This window comes from Phyllostomus discolor, chromosome 7, assembly GCF_004126475.2.
Source record: "Phyllostomus discolor isolate MPI-MPIP mPhyDis1 chromosome 7, mPhyDis1.pri.v3, whole genome shotgun sequence".
Taxonomy (NCBI): Eukaryota; Metazoa; Chordata; class Mammalia; order Chiroptera; family Phyllostomidae; genus Phyllostomus; species Phyllostomus discolor.
In genome coordinates this window covers 57,383,067-57,403,723 of record NC_040909.2, presented here as the reverse complement: position 1 = coordinate 57,403,723, position 20,657 = coordinate 57,383,067, and the positions used below count along the sequence as shown (strand labels likewise).

The 20,657-nt window shown below is 39.4% G+C and overlaps 1 protein-coding gene across 5 annotated transcripts in view; it reads left to right on the top strand.

Moving 5' to 3' along the window:
- Nucleotides 1–20,657, top strand: part of PRICKLE2 (prickle planar cell polarity protein 2) — a 338,052-nt gene that overhangs the window by 237,171 nt on the left and 80,224 nt on the right. For all 5 annotated transcript variants that reach the window (XM_028518036.2, XM_036030991.1, XM_028518038.2 and 2 more), the window contains one exon: nt 6,995–7,178. In XM_028518036.2, coding sequence (XP_028373837.1) covers nt 6,995–7,178 — 184 coding nt within the window. The remainder of the gene's footprint in view (nt 1–6,994; nt 7,179–20,657) is intronic.

Genomic DNA, 20,657 nt, shown 5'->3' with positions numbered 1-20,657 from the left:
TGAAAGAATTTAAATACCTAGGACACATCTGTTATTTAGCAGAAAGATGTGGAGGCTTTTGGGTTATTTTAGCACTTTGTCTTTAACAAAAGTATATTTTCCCATGCCTGATCTCAGCTGACTGAGGTATTGCCATGTTGAGTTCATCACTGTGCATATTCCTCATCAATCACTTGGTTTGTGTTGGGGCTGAGCCACTCTTTAAGCAGTCTACCCCTTAATGCTATGCATAAAAGTAGCCTGAACCTGATCTTGCCATGGACTTGGGACAGACAAACCCATACCATGGGTAAGGTGAAAGGGAGGAAGACAGATGGCAAGGCTGGCAATGAGAGACACCATTCTGGTGTCTGGTGTGGTCTTGTCTTTCACCAGCACCTTTTACATGTGTGTCCCAGTGAGTACCCAGCTGCGTGGCAGGTGGGCTTAGTGATGCAAGAGTTTAAGACATGGCAATTAGAAGGATTTGGCGTAGATCCCCTGAAACAGTTTTTTTTTAATGTATATTGCCCATAGTTGCTGAGACCATGAGTTATGTTGGTAGAACACACACTGGTTTTCAGACTATGCTCTGCAGCACTTTCTAACTAGGAGGCTAGCTACAGAAGAGCGTGGTCAGAGTCACCTGGGGTGCTGGTGGAAATGCACTTCCTGGCCTTGTGTCAGACCTGCCTAATCGAAGTCACTTGGCACATCACTACTCCTGAATCATCTCCCTGGAATGTTCTGGCAACCAGATATGCAATTTTCCATGACTAGAATCATTACTCTCTCTCTCTTCCTCCTTTTCTCTCTCTTCTATCAAATTATTGGGCACCTATTTTGTATTTTGATAAGTACTGGAAACGACCTAGAGGAATCCAAGGCAGTGTGCTGGCTTCCATCCTTGTGTCTTTAGAACCTTGGATCCTTAGGACAATGGAAATGCCTGGAGTTTGGGAAGGAAGTTGAGCTTGAGAGAAATTGAGTTCAGGATCTCCTTCCCTCACATCAACATGGGCAACTCTGTGTTGTATATTAAATGTATTTCCATATGTAAGTTCTTCTGCAAAAGATATACTCCTCTCATTAAAAAGGGGGGAGAGTGAAAGAGAGAGAGAGAAGAAAAAATTTTAAAGGGACTTAATGATTATTACAATCCCATGCAAATCTAGAATGCTGCAGTTTATGACTTGAACTCATCAGAATCAAATGATAAAGGAAGATTTCTTTTTGCCTTCATTCTGTCACTTCTCACACAAGCAAGGCATGATGGTTGAGAGTTTAGTGTTGTAAATAACCTGTCAACATCTCAAGGATGAGGAACCCCCCAGGCACACACCCAATCTTTTTATAATGAATCATTCCACATCATGATAAGTGAGTTACTTGATTAGATGAGTCGTCCTCCAAACAGCATGGTCACCAGTGCAGATGACCAGAGTACTTTAAAATAGTTAAAAAGAGAGCCTCACCTGCAGGTATTGTTTATTCCATGGAAGAGTGGATTGTAGCTTCTGAATGTGAAAGCGAATGAATTAATAACTGCAACTTTTTGTGTGGGGGTTGGGGGTATGTAGAGGGGCATTGTTACTGGGTAGAGGGAAAGAAGAAGAGGGAATGCAGGATCTCTGCTCTCTGAATCATGCCATATTCCTTGGAAACTTGTCATTCACAAATCCAATTATGTGCAGGTAGAATGTCAACTCTGACAGAATGAAACCAATGAACGCTTTATATGGTTGTATTTTTTTTAATGAAATTCTGCTTTACTAGCAGGTTCTATTTTCATAAATGTCTGTTTGGGGGGAAAAAACAGAGCAAATCATATACTTCCCCACGCACTCCTGAAAAGCTTTAATCAGTGCGACAAAGAGCTGTTGGGGGTTGTGTGCATTTTGCCAAGATGGGGAGAGACACAGGAGGGTCAAGAGAAATCCTCTTGGCTTTACCTCTGGCCCTCTGCTCTTTCTGAGCATCTGGGCCTTGAGTTCCCCATTTGTAAACAGAAGTCATTAAATTAGTCTGTGAGGCTCAAAGGCTGTGATGAAACCACTCTGAGGTTGAAAATCCTTTACAAATAAAAATGCTTTGCCACAGGAATACCTGTTAGTTATAAATGGGGATGGAAGTCAGGCAGCTGGCAGGGAAGTACAAGGTCCTCCTGGCTTCGATTTACCACTTTTATTTTCTTTCCTTTTTTTCCTTTTTGGTTTTGATTTTTCTGAATGTGTTTGCTATTCAGGAATAAAAGAATATTCTGTGGTTGGAATCAGATATGCTGTCTATAGGTAATTGTTTTTGTTTAGGAGTCAGATCCTTCTTTGAATCTCTGTTCTACTTGCTGTTGAGAGCTGATATTGCTTAACCTCTCTGTGCCTTTGTCATCTTCTCTGGAAAGTGAGGTGGTGGTATTCTCTTTCTTGATGTATGAAGCTGGAATTCTTTGTGTAATGCTTAAGAAAGTTGCTTAACTTTCTTAACTTTTCTCTGGCCATTGCTGTGCATTCTGCTCATGAATGCCCATACCCCAATCCTGATCACCCTCCTGCCTCGTCTTTCTTGTTTTCTGTAGCACTTAGTGCCTTTCATGGACTAAATGATTGAATTTGTTAATGTTTATTGCTTATTGTATTGTATGTTTCTCCCTCTCTAAGAACTCAGGTTTTGCCCTGGCTGATGTGGCCAAGTGGATTGAGCTCTGGACTGTGAAGCAAAAGGTCACTGGTTCGATTCCCAGCCAGGGCACATGCCTGGGTTGCAGGCCAGGGCCCCAGTGAGGGGTGCATGAGGGCAAACCACATATCGATGTTTCTCTCCCTCTCTTTCTCCTGTTCCCTCTTTCTAAAAATAAATAAATATAATCTAAAAAAAAAGAACATAGGTTCCAGGAAGGCAGGGATCTGTTTTTACTGAGATATCTCAAATGCCTAGAGCACTGCCTGGTAGGTGCTTGACAGTTATTTGTTGTCCCCCCCTTTCTTTTATGTTCATGCTTCTACTTAGTGAGACTTGTTCTAGTTCTATAATTCTATGGTTCATGTTCTTCTTATCTTTTTATTTTTCTCCTGGAGTTTTAGTTCATCAGATCACATCCATCCAGCTTTAAATATTGTGCTTCTCCCTACATTGCTGAATAAGTTTCAATGATGACTATTCTAGAATCTCAATTTGGTAAAAAAAAAATCCTCTACTTTTTGTTTTTAAAGTACAACTTTCTAGTAAAAACACATTAGTCATTGAAGAACTACCTAAATTTGCTTAAACACACTAAAACTTTTTTTCTTAAGTCATAAGCTGGCATAAAAGGTTCTGGAGGGGAAAAAAACTGGACAACTTCCTCAAACCTCGGACTTCTTTAAAGTAACTGATTAGTTAGTTACTGTTAAAATGAGCTCCGTTTTTAAAAGGAACAGCCAGGGTTTGGATGAAATGTCTTTGAATTTGGAGATGCAAACCAGATCCACGTGTGCATCGGTCTGTCTGTATTTTTGGTCTGATAAAAAGCAGGAAGTGGGGGAATCTGACAAGCCTGATTTGGCTGGACTAAACTGATTTTGTTTCTTCAGTACATTTTGGGTGTCAGAATTCAGGCACAAGACATTAATAGGATAAAAACAAAAACCAACTGATCACCTCAATCAGTGCTAAAAAAGCACTCAAAATCCAGTACCCTTTTGTGATCAAAACAAAACAAAACACACACTCAGCAAAATAGCATAGCAGGAAACTTCTTCAATGTGATAAAGGACAGCTACAAAAAGCCCACAGTTATATCGTATTTGATGGTGGAAAATGGGCTGCCTTTCCTTAAGATCAGGAGCCAGACAAGAATGTCCACACATGACACTTATAGTCACCATTGCTCTGGAGGTCCTAGCCAGGGCAATAAGGCAAGACAAAGACATAGAAGACAGAAGACTGGGAAGAAATAAAACTGTGTCTATTCACAGATGACAAGATCTTGTGTATAGGAAAGCACACACATACAATTAGAACTGATGAACAAGTTCAGCAAGATTGCACAATGGAAAATCAATGTACAAATATCATTTGTGTTTCTGTATAGTAACAATCTGAAAAAAATAAACAATTTTATTTACAATGACATTAATAAGAATAAATTACTTAGAAATAAATTTAGCAAAAGAAGTGCAAGATTTATAATGGAAAACCATAAAATAGCATTAAAGAAATCAAAATATACAGAAATAAAGGAAAAGACATCCTTTGCTCATGATTGGAAAACTTAATATTGTTAAGATAGCAATATTCTCCAAATTGATGTATAGGTTCAGTGCAATCCCTATCAAAATCCCAGCAGGATTTTTTTGCCAAAATTGGCAAGCTAATCCTAAAATTTATATTTTACGATACAAATGCTAGGGACCAGAAGAACCAAAACAGTTTTTTAAAGGAGGAACAAAGTTGGAAGCATCCCACTTCACAATTTCAAAACTTATTATAAAATGGCCATAATGAAGACAGTGTAGAACTGGCATAAGGATAAACATACAGATCAATGGAAAGGGATTGAAAGTCCAGAAGTAAACCTTTAATTTATGATCAGTTGATTTTTGACAAGAATTCCAAGACAATTCAATGGGGAAAAATAGACTTTTAACAAATGGTTGTGGGACAGTTGGATAGCCACAGGAGAATGCATTTGGACTCCTACTTCACACCATATGTGAAAATTAACTCAAAATGGAACATAGGTCCAAATATATGAGTAAAAGCTAAACCATAAAACTCTTAGATGAAAATACAGGAATAAATCTTTATGACCTTGGGTCAGGCAGTGGTTTCTTAAATTTTATCCTCAAAGCACAAGCAACAACAGAAAAAAAAATTAGACTTCATAAAAATAAAAAAACATTTGTTCTTCAACAGGTATCATCAAGAAAGTGAGGACAGCCTACATAATGGAAGAAAATTTTTGCAAATCATATATCTGATAAAGGATTTGTATCCAGGAAATGTATAAAGAATGCTTATAACTTAATAATAAAAGACAAATAACAATTTTTAAAAAGATTAAGGATTTGAATAGACATTCTTCCAAAGATACATAATGAGCACATAAAAAGATGCTCAACATTATTAGCTATTAAGAAAGTACAAATTAAAACCACAATAAGATACCACTTCACACCCACTAGGATGGCAGCAATCAAAAAGAAAGACAATAAATAACAAGTGTAGCAAGGAAATGGAGAAAATGGAATGCTCATTCATTGATGGTGGGGATGTAAAATAGTTCATATATTTTTTAAAAACAGTTTGACAGTTCCTCAAATTATTAAGCTGAAAGTTACCATAGGACCCAACAATTCTCCTAGGTATCTACCCAAGAGGCTTGAAAACATATGTCCATACACACACACAGACTTATACATAAATATTCAAAGAAGCATTATTCACAAAAGTCAAAGAGTGGAAACTATCTAAACCTTACCAACTGATAAATAGATACATAAAATATATAATGGAATATTATATTGCAATAAAAGGGAATGAAGAATTGACATATGCTACAGCATGGATGAACCTTGAGAACATCATGCTATATGAAAGAAGCCAATTTCAAAAGTCTACATATTGTATGATTCCTTTTATTCCAGATAGGCAAACCACAGAAATAGAAATAGATTAGTAGTGGTTGTCAGGACCTGAGGGAAAGCGAATGTGGGAAGTTACTGCTAATGTACACAGTTTTTCTTTTGGGGGTGATGAAAATGTTCTAAAATTAGACAGTGGTGATAATTTTACAACTCTTTGCACATACTAAAAGCCACTGAATTGTATGCTTTAAAATGGTGAATTTTATGGCATGTGAAGTATATCTTAACAAAACTGTTATCAAAAAATTTAGACACATGAGGAATAGGATTATGGACTCTTCATTGCTTTTTATAAGGTGCCACTGGAACGAATCATAAAGATGAGAGTATACATACAGCAGCTTATTTTCTTTAAAATTTCCTCCATATTTTTATTCTCTATTTTGTTGATGGAAGCTAGAAACACTTTTGTGTTATTGACATGAATCTTTTTATTGCTTCATCATTTGTGTAGCAATGGAAAATGGAACAGAAAGTGTCGCAGGTTTGATTCCCAGTCAGGCTACATGCCTGGGTTGCAGGCCATGACCCCCAGCAACCGCACATTGATGTTTCTCTCTCTCTCTCTCTTTCTCCCCCCCTTCCCTCTCTAAAAAATAAATAAATAAAATCTTAAAAAAAAGAAAATGGAACAGATAAACTTAAAAAGAAATGTTCAATTTTCGGGGGAGCTTTTCCTTGTTGGCTGCTAACTTTTGAAGTAATTCATATGCATGGTCCTCTTATTAAAAATGCATATTAAAAATGACCAATGTAGTGAAGATTTAGGATTCTAATTAGAATTTTAAGTCTAGTGTGTCTTCAGTGGAGGTGAAAATGTCTTTCTTGTGAAATCTTAGAACCAGATTTGTTTAGTGGGGGAAAAAATGTTTTTGTTCTTTGTATAGAAAATCTCACCTACAGTTCTTTTTAAAGCCACATCCACTTTCCAAGGTCTAAGCATCTTTTATAAAAATGGTATATAATCAGTATTTGTTAAATCTACTGGTAATATTACTGGCCAGCATATGTATTGTCTATTTAATTGCTATTACAGTCAAGGAAATTGTAGTCATGGTCTATCTTCAGTGTTTTACCTAGTAAAAATAAAAACTATTTTAACATTCCTCTTGGGGTATTGATTTAGAAGGAAAGGTTGAACTCTGTGTTTAAACTCCTTAGCATGTTTGTCTGGTGGTCTCTGACCTTCCACGGTGTTTCCCCATGCACAGTGCCATGCCAATTACAAAGACAGACTTGCTGTGGGTTGTTCCTTTACATGCTTTTGCCAAAAGCCAGTTATCAAGGGATATGCTTATAGTTTGGGATCCAAGGGTTAGGGATCTGCCGGTCAATTGAAAAAATAGATTTTTTTTGCCCTCCTTCTCACCTCCCATTTTTGCTGCTCTCAGGAAGATCTGTCTGCACTGCAAGTGCCCTCAGGAGGAGCACATGGTGACAGTGATGCCCCTGGAGATGGAGAAGACCGTCAGCAAACTCATGTTTGACTTCCAGAGGAACTCGACCTCAGATGATGACTCAGGCTGCGCCTTGGAAGAGTATGCCTGGGTCCCACCTGGGTTGAAGCCTGAACAGGTACTGTCCTTGATGAGGGCAATTGTGGCTTGGCTTTTACCTTTTTCTTACCCATCTTGCTTCATTCCAGCTTAAAATGAAGAGTTGACTTGACTGGTTGAAAGAAGTGGTTGGGGCTTCCATGGGTTGAAGATGTCTGGGAGCACAATGGGAAATGAGAAAGAGAATTGAAGCTGAACCTTGTGCAAGCCATACTTATTCATTCTGTACTGCCATGAAGGGTTAACAGAAGATAGTCCAGAAATTTCTCAGAAATGTTGGCTTTGAAACATTAGAGAATGAAACTTCAGTTTTGGAGAGGGAAGGGAGTCCTGCCTTGGCCATGAATCTTAATGGTAAGATTCATTGTAAAGCAGAGTGAGGAAATGTAGATTCGCCTATTCTCCCCAGTGATATATATGTGCTCTGTTTAAATATTACAGTTGGCCTTGCTTTACAAAGAAAGACATTGGCATTTCCTGAAATATTTTGGCACTACCCACAGGCTGTAAATATTATTGGCTAGATGAGATGACTTGGTTTCTTTCTGTTTCATTGCATTTTTCTCAGTGATATACAGCCTCTACTTTGCATTTCTCAGTACTTGGAATTTTCTCTTCCACCAGCTTCAGTGTTGGCCGAGAAGCCCCTGCTATTGGCTGGACATTTTCATGATCTTTTCTGTGCATCTTTTAGATACAGGTTTACCGGGATCTTAAGTGTTTAACTACAATTCCCTTCCTCTGACACAGAGAGTGTCTTGCTCTGGAGATCTTTATGTCTGATGGGATGTTTTGAAGTTAAAAACAAACCTGAAATTTTAACATAGGAACTTTAGATGTGATCATACTTTTGAATAAAGTTCTTTATGATTAAGGAAGAACCAAGGATTCATCAACAACTTAAGGATAGGACCCTGATAATATCTCTTTGATTGGCCATTTCTCATTTTCTTCTTCCAACATTGAGGTTGCAAATTGGCTGATGAAAACAAGCTTACAAGCAGGGTTTCTTTAGTCATCAAAGTGTTGTTTAAATTTTTTAATGAGTTTCTAATCCTTAATAATTAGGAATTTTTATTAAGCTTTTTAAAAGTTTATATTTACATATGGAAAATTTGAGGATCTGAAATCTCATTTCTGCCAGGATTGGTGTTTTGGCTATTGAGTCAAGAGCTGGCCATTCTTTCTACATGGAGTTTGATCTCTCCAAGTCACCCTAGTCTCCCACCAAGTCCACTTTATCCCTTTGTGTCACCTTCCTAAATTCTGCAGATACTTCAGTTTTGTCATCTCTAGTCTAGTTCTTACCATGGGTAAAATATCTCAAAATAGAAACATTCATAGAAACATTATTTCACAGGAAATAATCTCCATGAGAACTGAAGGGAATTCTGTGTTGCATACTAGCAGGAAGAAATTAGAATGTTTTCTGTTTATAGGCTGAGGTTATGTATTTTCTTCTGTTTTAGTAAGGATTGTGTTATTAAAGAGTACATTTAAGAGGAATGTAAGTATTTGAGTTTGTCTAGAAACTCAAATGAGGTGGTGGGTAACTGAGTATCTTTGTTTGACATTCTGCCCCCGGTACTTGAGCAATGAGTTTTCACACCTAAATACATCTGTGAGCTTGTTTCATTTTCTTGCTAACCTCATTTCCAGCAGCTTCTAAGAGACCCATCTTTTGTTCACTTTACTTCCTGCTAAATTGTACCCTGAAATTTCAAAGTTAAGCTATTTTCAGTTCCCTGCCTAGGCAGATTCTTTTCTAAGATGATTGAACATCAGTCTATGATGTTCAGATTCAGAGAAAATTTTCTATTGAGCCAAGAACAGACCATTGCAGAAGCTAGTTCTTGGTAAAATTGACCAGTTCACAACATGAGTGCTTATGGTATTTTGGGGACTACTTTGACTCATCTGAAATGAACGCCTTTGGGGAAGTATAAAACAATGTTCTTTGATTTGTTTTGAAAGAAAACGATTAATGCTATTAAACAAGAGGTTTGAATTATGTCAGATGAAAGGCTATTCCTATTTCTTATAATTCTATTGCTTTTTGCATGGTCTTCTCTATTCCCTACACTTACTCAAACCTCCATGACACAGATCATTAGAAAGGGAAATTGTTCTTCAGAGACTATCTCTTCAAGTTATTTGAAAGGCTCTATATTTGTCTAATAAAATATGAGTCTATATTAAAGATATTTGAAGAGGTCATGTTGCATAAAAGAAATGGGCTTCACATTTTTTAATTATGAGATCTTTTGAAGTTTATAACTTACAGAACTGTTTATAGGTTTGAAGATTTTAAAAACCTTGTACAGTATGTTCTAAGATTAGAAAAGTTTGAGTCATAAATGCCTTTAACTAATAAAAATTCTGATGTTTAATATCATGTTAGTTGTCTCTGGTTTCAGAAAAAGAACATTTTTCTATCAAGAAAAATTATAGTGAATCTTAAAATGCTTTGTACTGGAGGCAAAATACTAAAGACTAGTTAGGGTTGAGAGTAATATGCTTTCATTTTTATTAGAAACCTTTCATTTTAGTCCCTGATTGTGGAGTTGGTAAATATACCTTCAGGTGATATTCTTTATTATTCTATTTCTTCTGAGAAATGCTTTCAATTAAATATAATGCAAATGAAAGTCACCTCCCATTTTGGAATGTCCTCCTGAATATGGACATTTAATTTTAGAAAAAATGTATTAGCTGTAAAACCCAACTTTCTTAAGATAATATGAAAAGTAATGTATTTATTATAACAGATGATGCCAGAAGGCACAGCCATTTATCTTGTGATTTTTAATGACTGACATGAAAATTCTTCAGGGACGTTGTTCAGATCCTTTGCTTTCTCCACATGAGGTGTTTAGTGTCACCCAGACAGCCCTGTAGTAGCAGAACAGAGGACAGGAGTCGCCCTGGTTGACCATCTGAAGTCATCTATAAGACTCCAATTTCTCTTTAAACTCAAACAGTTAATATGTGTTCTGTCTCCTAGAGATGCTGTGGTTATAAATTTGTAGTACATAAAACCTCAGGAAAGACTTCGAAAATATTCAACAACTTATAAGAAAAGCAAATGGTGAGCAGTGTTTCTCAGTCTCGGCACTATTGACATTTTCAACTGGATAATTCTTTGCTGTTAAAGGCTTACTGTGCACTGCAAGATAATTACCAGCATCACTGGACTCTACCCAAGAGATGCCAGTAGCCTACACTGCCCCTCCCTCCGTGTTAGGATAACCTAGCATGTCTCCAGACATTGCCCAGTGCCCTGAGGGGTGGATTGAATACCACTGGGTGAAAGTGATATTAAGAGCTGGAGTATCCATCATCAAAATTCTGGCCCAATTGAGACAAAAAAGGATGGCTCAATTCAACAAACATTTATTGAATATCTGCCATGTTCTGTAGCATAATAGCTGCTGCCTTGTAAGGAGGTCAGGTGTTTGGTAGAGTAAAAAGTGGTGACCCCAGGCCACTTGAGCAGAGACCAGTACCCTCGGAGGCAGATCGTGCTATCCCAGCAAAGAATTGGAGAGGTGTGAGTGGGCAGTTGGTGGGTCACCTTTTGTTCTTCAAAATAGAATTGCTTTTTTCCTTTTATAAAGCAAAGAACTCTTCATTTAAAAAAAAATGTGAAACTTCTAGGAAAGCAGATAAAAATCACTCAGTTTTACCAACCAAAGAAAATCATTTCCCAACTTTTTGCATGTATGTAACAAGTATCTATATTTATGAGAGTACAATTCTGTTTTATCTTGGACAAAAATGTGATGATGCTATCCACTTATTGTGATTTTTTCCACTTCATGTTTTATGAAGGTTTTTCTCTATCAGTATATTTAGATCCAGGTTGTCCTATAGAATGGGTATATGGTTGGTTTTCCATTGGTAGTTTCTAACCTGGAGCTGTATCACCCACCACTAGGTGGCATTTGGGAATGGATGTTTGGGAAGAGGTAGTTATTGTCAAAATGATTGGAGGGTCCACTGCCATTTTAATGGGTAGGAGCCTGGGATGCTAAACATCCTGGAAAGTGTACCGGATGAACCTGTACCAAGGAGAATTGACCCCTCCCAAATACCAAGAGTACCACCATGGAGCAACTCTGAGCCAAAGGTTTATTTTTGAATATGTGCATCTGGGGCTGCTTTCCTCAATATTAAAGAAGGTGACAGCAGCCAACCTTCCTGTACAATTGCCTGTTTCTCTCCTGAAGAACAATTGCTATAGGTAGAGTGGTCACATGTAAAGCTCTTTAAGGCTTTAGATTCATTGTGCCAAACTGCCCTTCAGCAAGGTGGTAACTGCTGCATCCTCTAGGTGGATGGCTTTCATTGGGTCCATGTGGGTGTGATTTTTATATTAGTTCTTCTACTCCCTGTTCCACAAAAGCCTGAAGAGGCCATCAGCTTGTTTCTCCTGAGTGAATGTCCTTTCCATCAATGTTCTGGATACTGCAAATGTCTGTGGAGGATCCTCAAATATAAATGTCCCCAAATCCTTGGTCTCCACACGTTAGTAATTTCACATTGACCTTAACTGTTTCTGCATATAAAGAGTGGTGATTAGGTTATTTGTCAATAACTCTCAGGTTTCACTTCAAACCATCCCAGGAAAGATGAAGAGTAGATATCTGGAGTAACTGTCCAATTTTTGGCTTTCAAAGTATTCTGCCATTTGTGGCAAAAGGGACCATCTAATTCTACATAGAGATGGGATGAATTAGTTGGTTTTGAGCCCTGAGAAGTCTAGAATATCTTTCCTGGGGATATATAAAACTCTTTATGTGGATTCTAATTTAGTGACTACAGCTCATCCATCAGGTGTCACATTAAATGTGTATCTTCTCTGACCACCCCTAGATTCCAAATACATGCTATGTCAGTCCTAGAAATTTTCCTTATTAGCATCCATCAAACTTGTAATTAGGTACTTATTGTTGTAATTCTTGGTTTAATATTTGACTCTCCAACTTTGTTTTAAGATCCAGGAGGGCAGGGATCTTGTCTGCTTTGTTTTTTAGAAATCCCCCAGTGTCTAGCACAGTGCTTGACATATAGTAGCCACCCAGCAAATATTTTTGAAGAGCCTCTGAAGAACCAGAAGTATTCAGGATTGCATCACATGGGAAAGCTAAAATACTTTAAACTGTGTTTCTCCATAAAAATTACTCTGTATCAATGATTTCTGCCCCACTATACTTCTCTTAAAAATCTCTTTCTGTGTTCTAAGGAGATTCCCTTGACCAGTCTAACAGCTTCATAGATGTCTGAGGTTGCAAAGGGGCAGGAGAAGGGTAGTATCTTGTGAAGGACTGTGCTCCAGCACCAACCAACCACAGCACTCTCAGCTCCAGGACTCAGGGTTTGGGCAGGGTTGTAGAGCTGTGGGTCTGACCAAAGCCCTTCATGTTTCCACACCAAGGACCCATTGATGTCACCACCCCAATCCTGTGTCAAGAGCCTGGCTTCTGGAGTTAGGCAAATCTAGTTGCTGCTCCATCCTTCTCTGACCTCAGGAAAGTTGTTCAACTTCCAAGAGCCTCAGTTGACTCTTGGTATTGGTGATGATCATGGAGAAAATTACTACACTGTCTTCAAACATTTGTTATGTGCCCACAAGCACTTTTAACTTTGCATGATTGTTTAAATGTCATAACAACCTTATTTGGTAATTATTATTTCTGTCTCTGATTTAGAAGTGAGTAAAGCAAGACTCAGAGAAGTTAAAGAACTTGCCCAAGACCACACAGCTAATGAGCAGCAGAGACAATTCAATCTTAGACAACCCAACCCAAGAGCAGATGCTCTTAGAACTGTAGACTGCAGGGCTGATCTGGGTCCTGAATGAAGGAGTGTATAGTACAAAGATCCTTAAAAAAAAAGATCCTACTGTGGTGTCTGCACACAGAGCTGCTCAAGAAAGTGGTGTGTCCTTTCCTCCCTTCTTGTGAAGCTGTAGTAAGTGACACTGATTACTGTTGCCCTGCTGGGCAGGAAGAGGGGAGAAGGAACTGTTGGCTATCCAAGACAGAAGGTTAGGTGGGGATGGAGGAAATGGATTAATCATAGATTTAACAGAAACCCTGGATTCCTTCTCAGCTATCTCAAAGGCTTTTAATAAAATAATTTTGAATTCTGCCTTTATAAAGCCTTCCTATTCCCCAGGTTCTTGGTTGTGGGGTTGCTGTAAAAGTGAACCCTCATTCAAATGAATTTCGGGCTCTGTGGAGTCAGCAGCTTGGATAGGGGCCCAGACAGAGGCACCTGACTCTAACATCTTTGATGCGCCAAGTAGGCTTCAGGGCTGGCTGCTGAAGAAGTGAGCTCTGCTACCCACCTTACTCAGTGCCTGAGATATGCCACATCGCAGTCCCCAGGCCTGTGAGGAGTGAGTCACTCATGGTGCAAAGACAGTCATCCCACAAAGAAGAATATGCTACAAACCCCCCTTTGGGATGAATAGTTCAGCCGGAGTGGCCCCTGGCATTGTCCTCTTAGTTTGCCATTCAGAGCCTCTCCAGTACCATCTCACCATCTCTAATGCGTGGGCTAATGGCTCCTTGGCAGCCTTCCAGTGGATTTTAGTCCTTCTAATGAAAATGCAAGGAATGGGTCAGAAACTATACTGGAGAATTTTGTGGAAAAGGAGTAGTGATTAGGCTTTTTTCATTCCCTCATTCACTTATTCAACTGATTATCTAATGATTATCTTAGTACACCTACTAAGTGTCAGGCACTGTTGTAGGCCTTGGGGATAAAACAATAAACAAGATAACTGAGATTTCTGCTACAATGTAGTCGTAAGGGGGTGTTGGAGACATGTAAATTAAAAAACAAATGATGAAGATAATTCAAGATAGTGATTCTAGAGTGATTCTCTATCTATTCTAAAAGATAGTGATTAACAACGATGTTAACCACAGTGATATAAACTTTCAGTGACTGCTTACATGTGCTAGGCATTATCCTCAGTGCTTTACAAATTGTGTCTCATTTAATATAGTCTATGAAGAAAATACAGCCCCTTCTGTGATAACGGATATGAGCTGGGGTTTTGGAGGGATTGCTAGTTTAGACTGACTGGTCAGGACCGGCCTCTCTGGAGGGGGGATATTTGAGCTGTTACTGAATAACATGAAGAAGCCTGCCATGCAGAGATCTGGCTTGTTTTGAAATTACTCATTTGCATGAAGGTTGAAAGTCAAATGAAATCACTACCAACTTTGCATCTGCACAAAGAATTGGGAGACAGTGTTGTTGGACGGTCTGGGGAAAAACTAATGGAGCCCATGTAGTGTCCAGGCCTCACCAAGGCATCCGTGGACCCGAGAGCTGGGGAGTCCCAAGTCTGTGTTCACCCTGCAAAGTCAGAGGAACCCCATCATCCACCGCCTTGATGTTGCTAACACAGATGGAAATAAGGCCACAGAGAGTGTCCATTTAGAGACTAAAAAGGTAACAAGAAATCCATATGCCCAGAGCATAGCAGATAGTCCATATACATTTGTATATGCCCCTTTTGTCACATGCCCTACCTTCTAAAATGTGGACCGGTTGGAAGAAGACACACATCATCTTGTTCACCACTATTGCTCAGTGCCTATATAATCTGATATGTATTACTCATTCAATAAACAAATGTTACACAAATAATGACATTTAATCCTTGTACAAAATCCCCCACTTTTCCAATGAATACCTTGCAGCTTAGGGAGGATCAGGAATTTGACCAGGATGCTACAGTTGGTAAGAGACAGAGCCAGGACTTAACACCAGCTATCTGTTTTATCTGGTGCCCACTCAGGCTCTTCTTACCTCACCTGCCTCTTCATGGAAATCCACCCAGGATATCAGATCTAAGGAAGCCGACTTGGCCTGAGTCAGGAGAGGGAGGAGCGTGCATCACACAGGCCTCTTTCATTCTCGGTGGAAGTTTCTCCTAATCTCAGATTGATCCTGGTGACTAAGGCCTTCCTCTTTCCCACCTCCAGTTTCCCCATCGCTATAGAAAGCAGGATGGCCCTGCCTTTGAAGGCTTATTTTCCCATCAGCAATATCTGTTTATCTCTGGCTCTTCTCACCCCCTCATCCTGGCTGGGAGCCCAAATGGGGACAACTACATTTCCTCTAATTTCTCCCATGGCCCTCACATTTCTGGTACAGTTCATGTACCTAGGCACTCAACAATGGAATTTATTCCTTCAACAAATATTTGTGGAGTGCCAGCTATGTGCCAAGCACTGGGGGACAGCTGGAACCTACAAATAAGCATCTCTGCCCTTGTGGAGATGACATTCTGGAGGGGGGTACAGTCAGATTAACAATTGGACTAACAAGACACTTTCAGATAGAGGTGTGTGCTGGGAAAGCAGTAAAAATGGGTGGTGGGATAGAACCAGGGTTGGCAAACTGTTTCTGTGAAGATAAAAGATATTTTAGGCTTTGTGGGACATAAAGACTCTTCTTATAAATACCAAACTGTGATGTTGTAGTGCAAAAGCATAGGCAATATGTAAATGAATGAGCATGGCCGTGTGACAATAAAACTTTATTTACAAAAATAGGCAATGTCCTGATTTCATCCACAGACTGTAGTTTGCTGGTCCCTGAATTAGAGAATCTACTTTAAAAGGAAAAAGCACCTATGGAGAGGTGATACTTGAGCTGAGTTGTTACATGGAATGGTGGTTAAATTCTTCAGATTTAGTCGGCCCACTCCATTGGTTTTCAGAGTACATTATTAATACCAGCAGCACAAGTATCATGTGAGAACTTGTTAAAAATATATTTCCTCAGGCCCTGGCCCAGACCTTCTGAACCTGAACTCTGGAGGTGGGCCCAGCAATGTTTCAGCAAGGCCTTCAGGTGTTTCTGCAGCATGCCCAAGTGGAGAACTGCTGTTGGGCAATGGAATACTCAGTGTTGGAAACTGATAGGGCCAAGTCTTATCTCTTCCACTTACTAGCTCTGAGACCTTGGCTGCCCCGTAAAGTGAACAGGCTTATGCTTAGTCTAAAGGAGCTGTAAGAACAAGTAGATTTCTGTAAAAAGCCTAGGAGATGCTGACACATAATAATTCCTCATTGAATGTTAACTACCATCATCACCACTGTCATCATTTGGTCTTCAAGACACTGCAGCCAGTTTGCCATGGGAAGTAACAAATGATGAGCCACACTCTTCCATTCTCAGCATCTAGCTCCTGACTGGTTTCCCCTGAATGTGGTCTGAATATAAGGGTGTTTATTAAAAAATAATTCAAAACGATTTTAAAATCCTTTTGCTGGGCCTGCATCCTTGGCTCTCTCCTTGGCCTATGAACCCAGAAGATGCTCTGGGACCATGAATTCCACAGCTGTGACTCACCACCGGGCTGGGGCCATAGTGCCAGGCACCCAGCTTTACCATTCATTTTCAGGCAGTTGACAATTTGCTCTTTTTATGTGAGAAGCTATTTACACCCAGAAGAACAGAGGCTGAAAAATATGGGGGAAGGGAGAGGGTGACAAAGTATTTCATTTCTCTAGGCCTGGTGGGTGATCTAGTTCATAGGAAGGGAATACATAATCTAATAGCCCTTCTAAAAAAACACATAAAAACCATTATTAGATGCACCAGCCATATGCAGTGTTCTTTGCAGTCTTCACTTCATTATACCATCAGCCCCTGCTGAGCCTGCAAATGGAATGTCATGGCTACAGTGAGGCCCATGCTTCTCCACCTGGATTGGATGAAACTTCCTCTATGCTGCATCTCTGATGTTAGCCTTCTCTGTCACTCACCTCAAGGTTTCCAGTGTAGTGTCAGAGATGAGTGGGGAAGGGAGGTAAGAAGGAAATAGGAGACCCCCAAACAGTCTTCTGAACAGTTCTCAGGCAACCAGTCACATGAATGATGCAGTGTTTATCTTGGCTTCAGAAATGCCCTGAGTCCTTGGATGGCAATGAGAAATATGCCTATGTGCACAACATTCAATAAAACTGCCTGTTAATGAATTTGTTTTCAACAGAGCTGTCAGAGATGGGACAAAAAGCTGGTTTCAGGTTGAGGGCTTTTGCCAGATGAAGTCAGCAGTAGCATGGCCAGATTCCACCAGCAGGGTCTTGTCAAGGTTCGCATGCAGAGTGTGAGGCCCAGGGAAGCCAAGGCTCATTTGCAAATGCAGGAAGGGAGATCTGCCACTGCAATTCCCTGCTTTCAAGGCAGATGTCTTCAACCTTTCCAGGGAATGTTCTCTGGGATCCTGGAGACTGGGAGTGGGCCCCCAGACTTGGACTTCTTGTGTTAGTTCACAGCTGCACACCTTTTTCTGCTGACTGAGCTGCTGACACTGGGGGCTGCTGTGAGTTGATTTACTATTAACATGATCTCCTCTGCCTTATGCCTCATGAGATATTTTGAGTAGTTTTGTGTGATGGTTAGATGAATCTACCATCAAGTCAACTAATAACTAACTTCCTCCACCAATCCATCTATCTCTCCATCAGCTCATCATTCGTTTGTGCATTCAGTCATTTTTCACTCCACAGTTGTTTATTAAGTACCATGTGTGCAAGCCCTTATTCTAAGTGTGATTTTGCTGTTGTTGTGTTCCAGGTTCAGTGTAAAACTGTTTAAAATCCTTTACCTGGACCTGCTTCCCAAACCCTGTCTTTATGTTGTGCTTTGTGTATCATGGAGTAGTCATAGGTACATGTAGAAAATCTCTCCTTGTGAAAGACCCTCACAGACTTCAGGCTTTGTGCTGGCCTCCCATAGCTTCTGAGCTCATGGTGTTTAAGAGTGCAAGCTTGGACACTTACTACCTCTATATTCAAATTGGCTAAGTTAATCCACCTCCATGAGCTTTCCTTTCATCATTTGAAAAATAAGAATAAGAATGTTAATACTGAACTGCAGTGTGGTTATGAGCATTAAATAAAACAATACCTTAAGCATGGGGCTTTAAAAATGGCAGGTTTTAACTTTCTTTTAAATAGCCAGAAACAACCCAAATGTCCATCAACAGATAAATGGATAACCAAATTGTGTTATATCCGTATAGTAGAACATAATTCTGTAATAAAAAGGAATGAACTCTTGCTATTTGCAACAACATAAACAAATCTTAAAATCGTTATTCTGATGAAAGAAACCAGACAAAAAAAGTATATAGTTTAGTATTCTATTTATATGAAACTCCAGAAAATTTAAACTAATTCGTAGTGACAGAAAGCAGATCAGTGGTGGTTACTTGGGTTGGGGAGGGGGAGAGTGGGAGGGAGGAGTTTCAAAAAGGCAGAGAAAACTTTTAAGGGTAATAGGTATTTTCACTATCTTGCTTATACTGATGATTTTGTGAATACTGTATATGTGTATGTCAAAACTTACGAAATTATATACATTGAATATGTACAGTTTATTATAATTCACATACCTCAATAAAATGATTGAATGAAGTTTCTCTTTAACAAACAGAAAGGTAAGTATACTGTCTCATGTCTGTGAGGAGTCTCCCTACGCTTCCATGGTTGCCTCAGGAAGCAACTGAACCTTTGGCCAAGAAACCCTGTTAGAAAGAATTGCTCAGTACTAATTATGCATAATAAAAAGGAGATTTGGGACAGAAACTCATCAACATCCAGATGGATGGCACTAAAAAGCCATTTCCACAGACAGGCTTCTTTCATCATCTCTGTTAATTCCCTAGATGTGCCTAACATGTAGTTGGCACTCGATAAATAGTGATGGTAGTTGTTGCTGCTATGGCAATTAAAAGACTGATTAAAACTCAATGATCAAATCTTGCAAAGGGAGCTAATTATCCAAGCAATTTCTGAACCCACATTTCCTGAACTGAAAAGATAAATTCCTAAGCTCTTAGCATGGGAGGGGATCAGGGCTGCCACATATGGTTGTAGGGTTTGTGCATTGCAGAAAGGTGCCTGGCCAAAGGGGTGTTTGGAGGCTGATATTCACCTGGGCTCTGATGCCTCCCAAAAGAAGGAGTACATTTTTTTTAACATTTAAGACACTTCAGAGCTTACGTAGTTGTGGTGCTGCACTTGAGATTGGGGCTTGCTTTTTCTAATTTCTAGTTGGAAGGGTATCTTTTTCTAAATTTCACAAAGGTCACCCTGGCTGGTATGGCTCAATGAATTGAGTGCCAGCCTGCAAACCAAAGGGTTGCTGGTTTGATTCCCAGTCAAAGCACATGCCTGAGTTGCTGGCCAGGTCAGGTTCCCCCATAGGGGGCATGTGAGAGGCAACCACACACTGATGCTTCTCCCCCTTTCTTTCTCCCTCCCTCCCCTTCTGTCTAAAATAAATAAATAAAATCTTAAAAAAAGAAAATTCCACAAAAGTAACAAAAAGTCTAGCAGCTAGCCTAGATCAATGATGACTTTACATTTCTTCCCTGCAATCCTGGGGTTCTGGGAAACCTCCTTTCTGACTCTTGACAGAAAGTGTTGGGAAGAAGGTGGGTCTCCATCCTCACTGGCATTGAGTGATTGATGTGAGGAGGAGGGCAGGTTATGATTTCCCTGGTTTCTATGGTCCAGACTCTGAATACTGGCTTCTTTTTTGTTCTCTTCTTCCCCCTCCATCATTTTGCAAATCATTACAAGTATCATAACCTTTGATAAAGGCAGGTGGGGAAAGGAACTGAAATGCAAACCAACTATTTGTGCCAACCACTTAGGAAAGAGTCAAGTCAAACTCTATGGATAAATCCGAGGTTGTATTTATTGTGCATGATTTTTAAGCATGCATCCTCTCCTGGATCCCATTGCTGTGTGGATAATCAAGAATTCATCTGGATGGTGAATATCACATGAGAAACAGCTCTGCTAAAATATGATCATGAGTGGTCTTTCCAAAGCATAGTGATTAAAAGCCATGGCTGATTTATCAGACACACTGGGGATCAGAGCCACCTCTGCCACTCTCTGGCTGTGTTAGTGATTGGAACAAGTTATTTTACATGGGTGAAGTCATGGTTTCTTTTTAATAACAAGTAGATAGTAGTGTAATGATTCCTGCCCAGTAGGGCAACTAATACACTACCTGACATATCAAGGAACATTAGATATAATTAATGAATGGAAAGCCAGTTGGTGGAAAAGCCAGTTGGAAAGGCCTATCCAGGAAAACAAAACAGAGATCTGAGTCTGAAACTCTTATTCAGAGATTTGGAGGGAGGGAGGTAAGAACTATAGAAATAAGACTGTAGAAATTATTGTACCTAAACCTTGTATTGGATATTTAAGAAAACAATTTCAGAGAAAGTGTATGTCTTGAACATTGTCACATAGAGCTAGAATTTAGGAAGTAGAGCTAATTTACTTTACTGTTCCCCTTACAATATCTGAGGTAAATAACCAAGGACTAGATCAGGAGAATACACAGAAAAGAAGGCTTTCAAGTCCCAAAAGAGTTGTGAATCAGAGAAGTTCAATTTTACACAGTTTTGTATCTAAATGGCTTTGAGTTCCTTAGCACC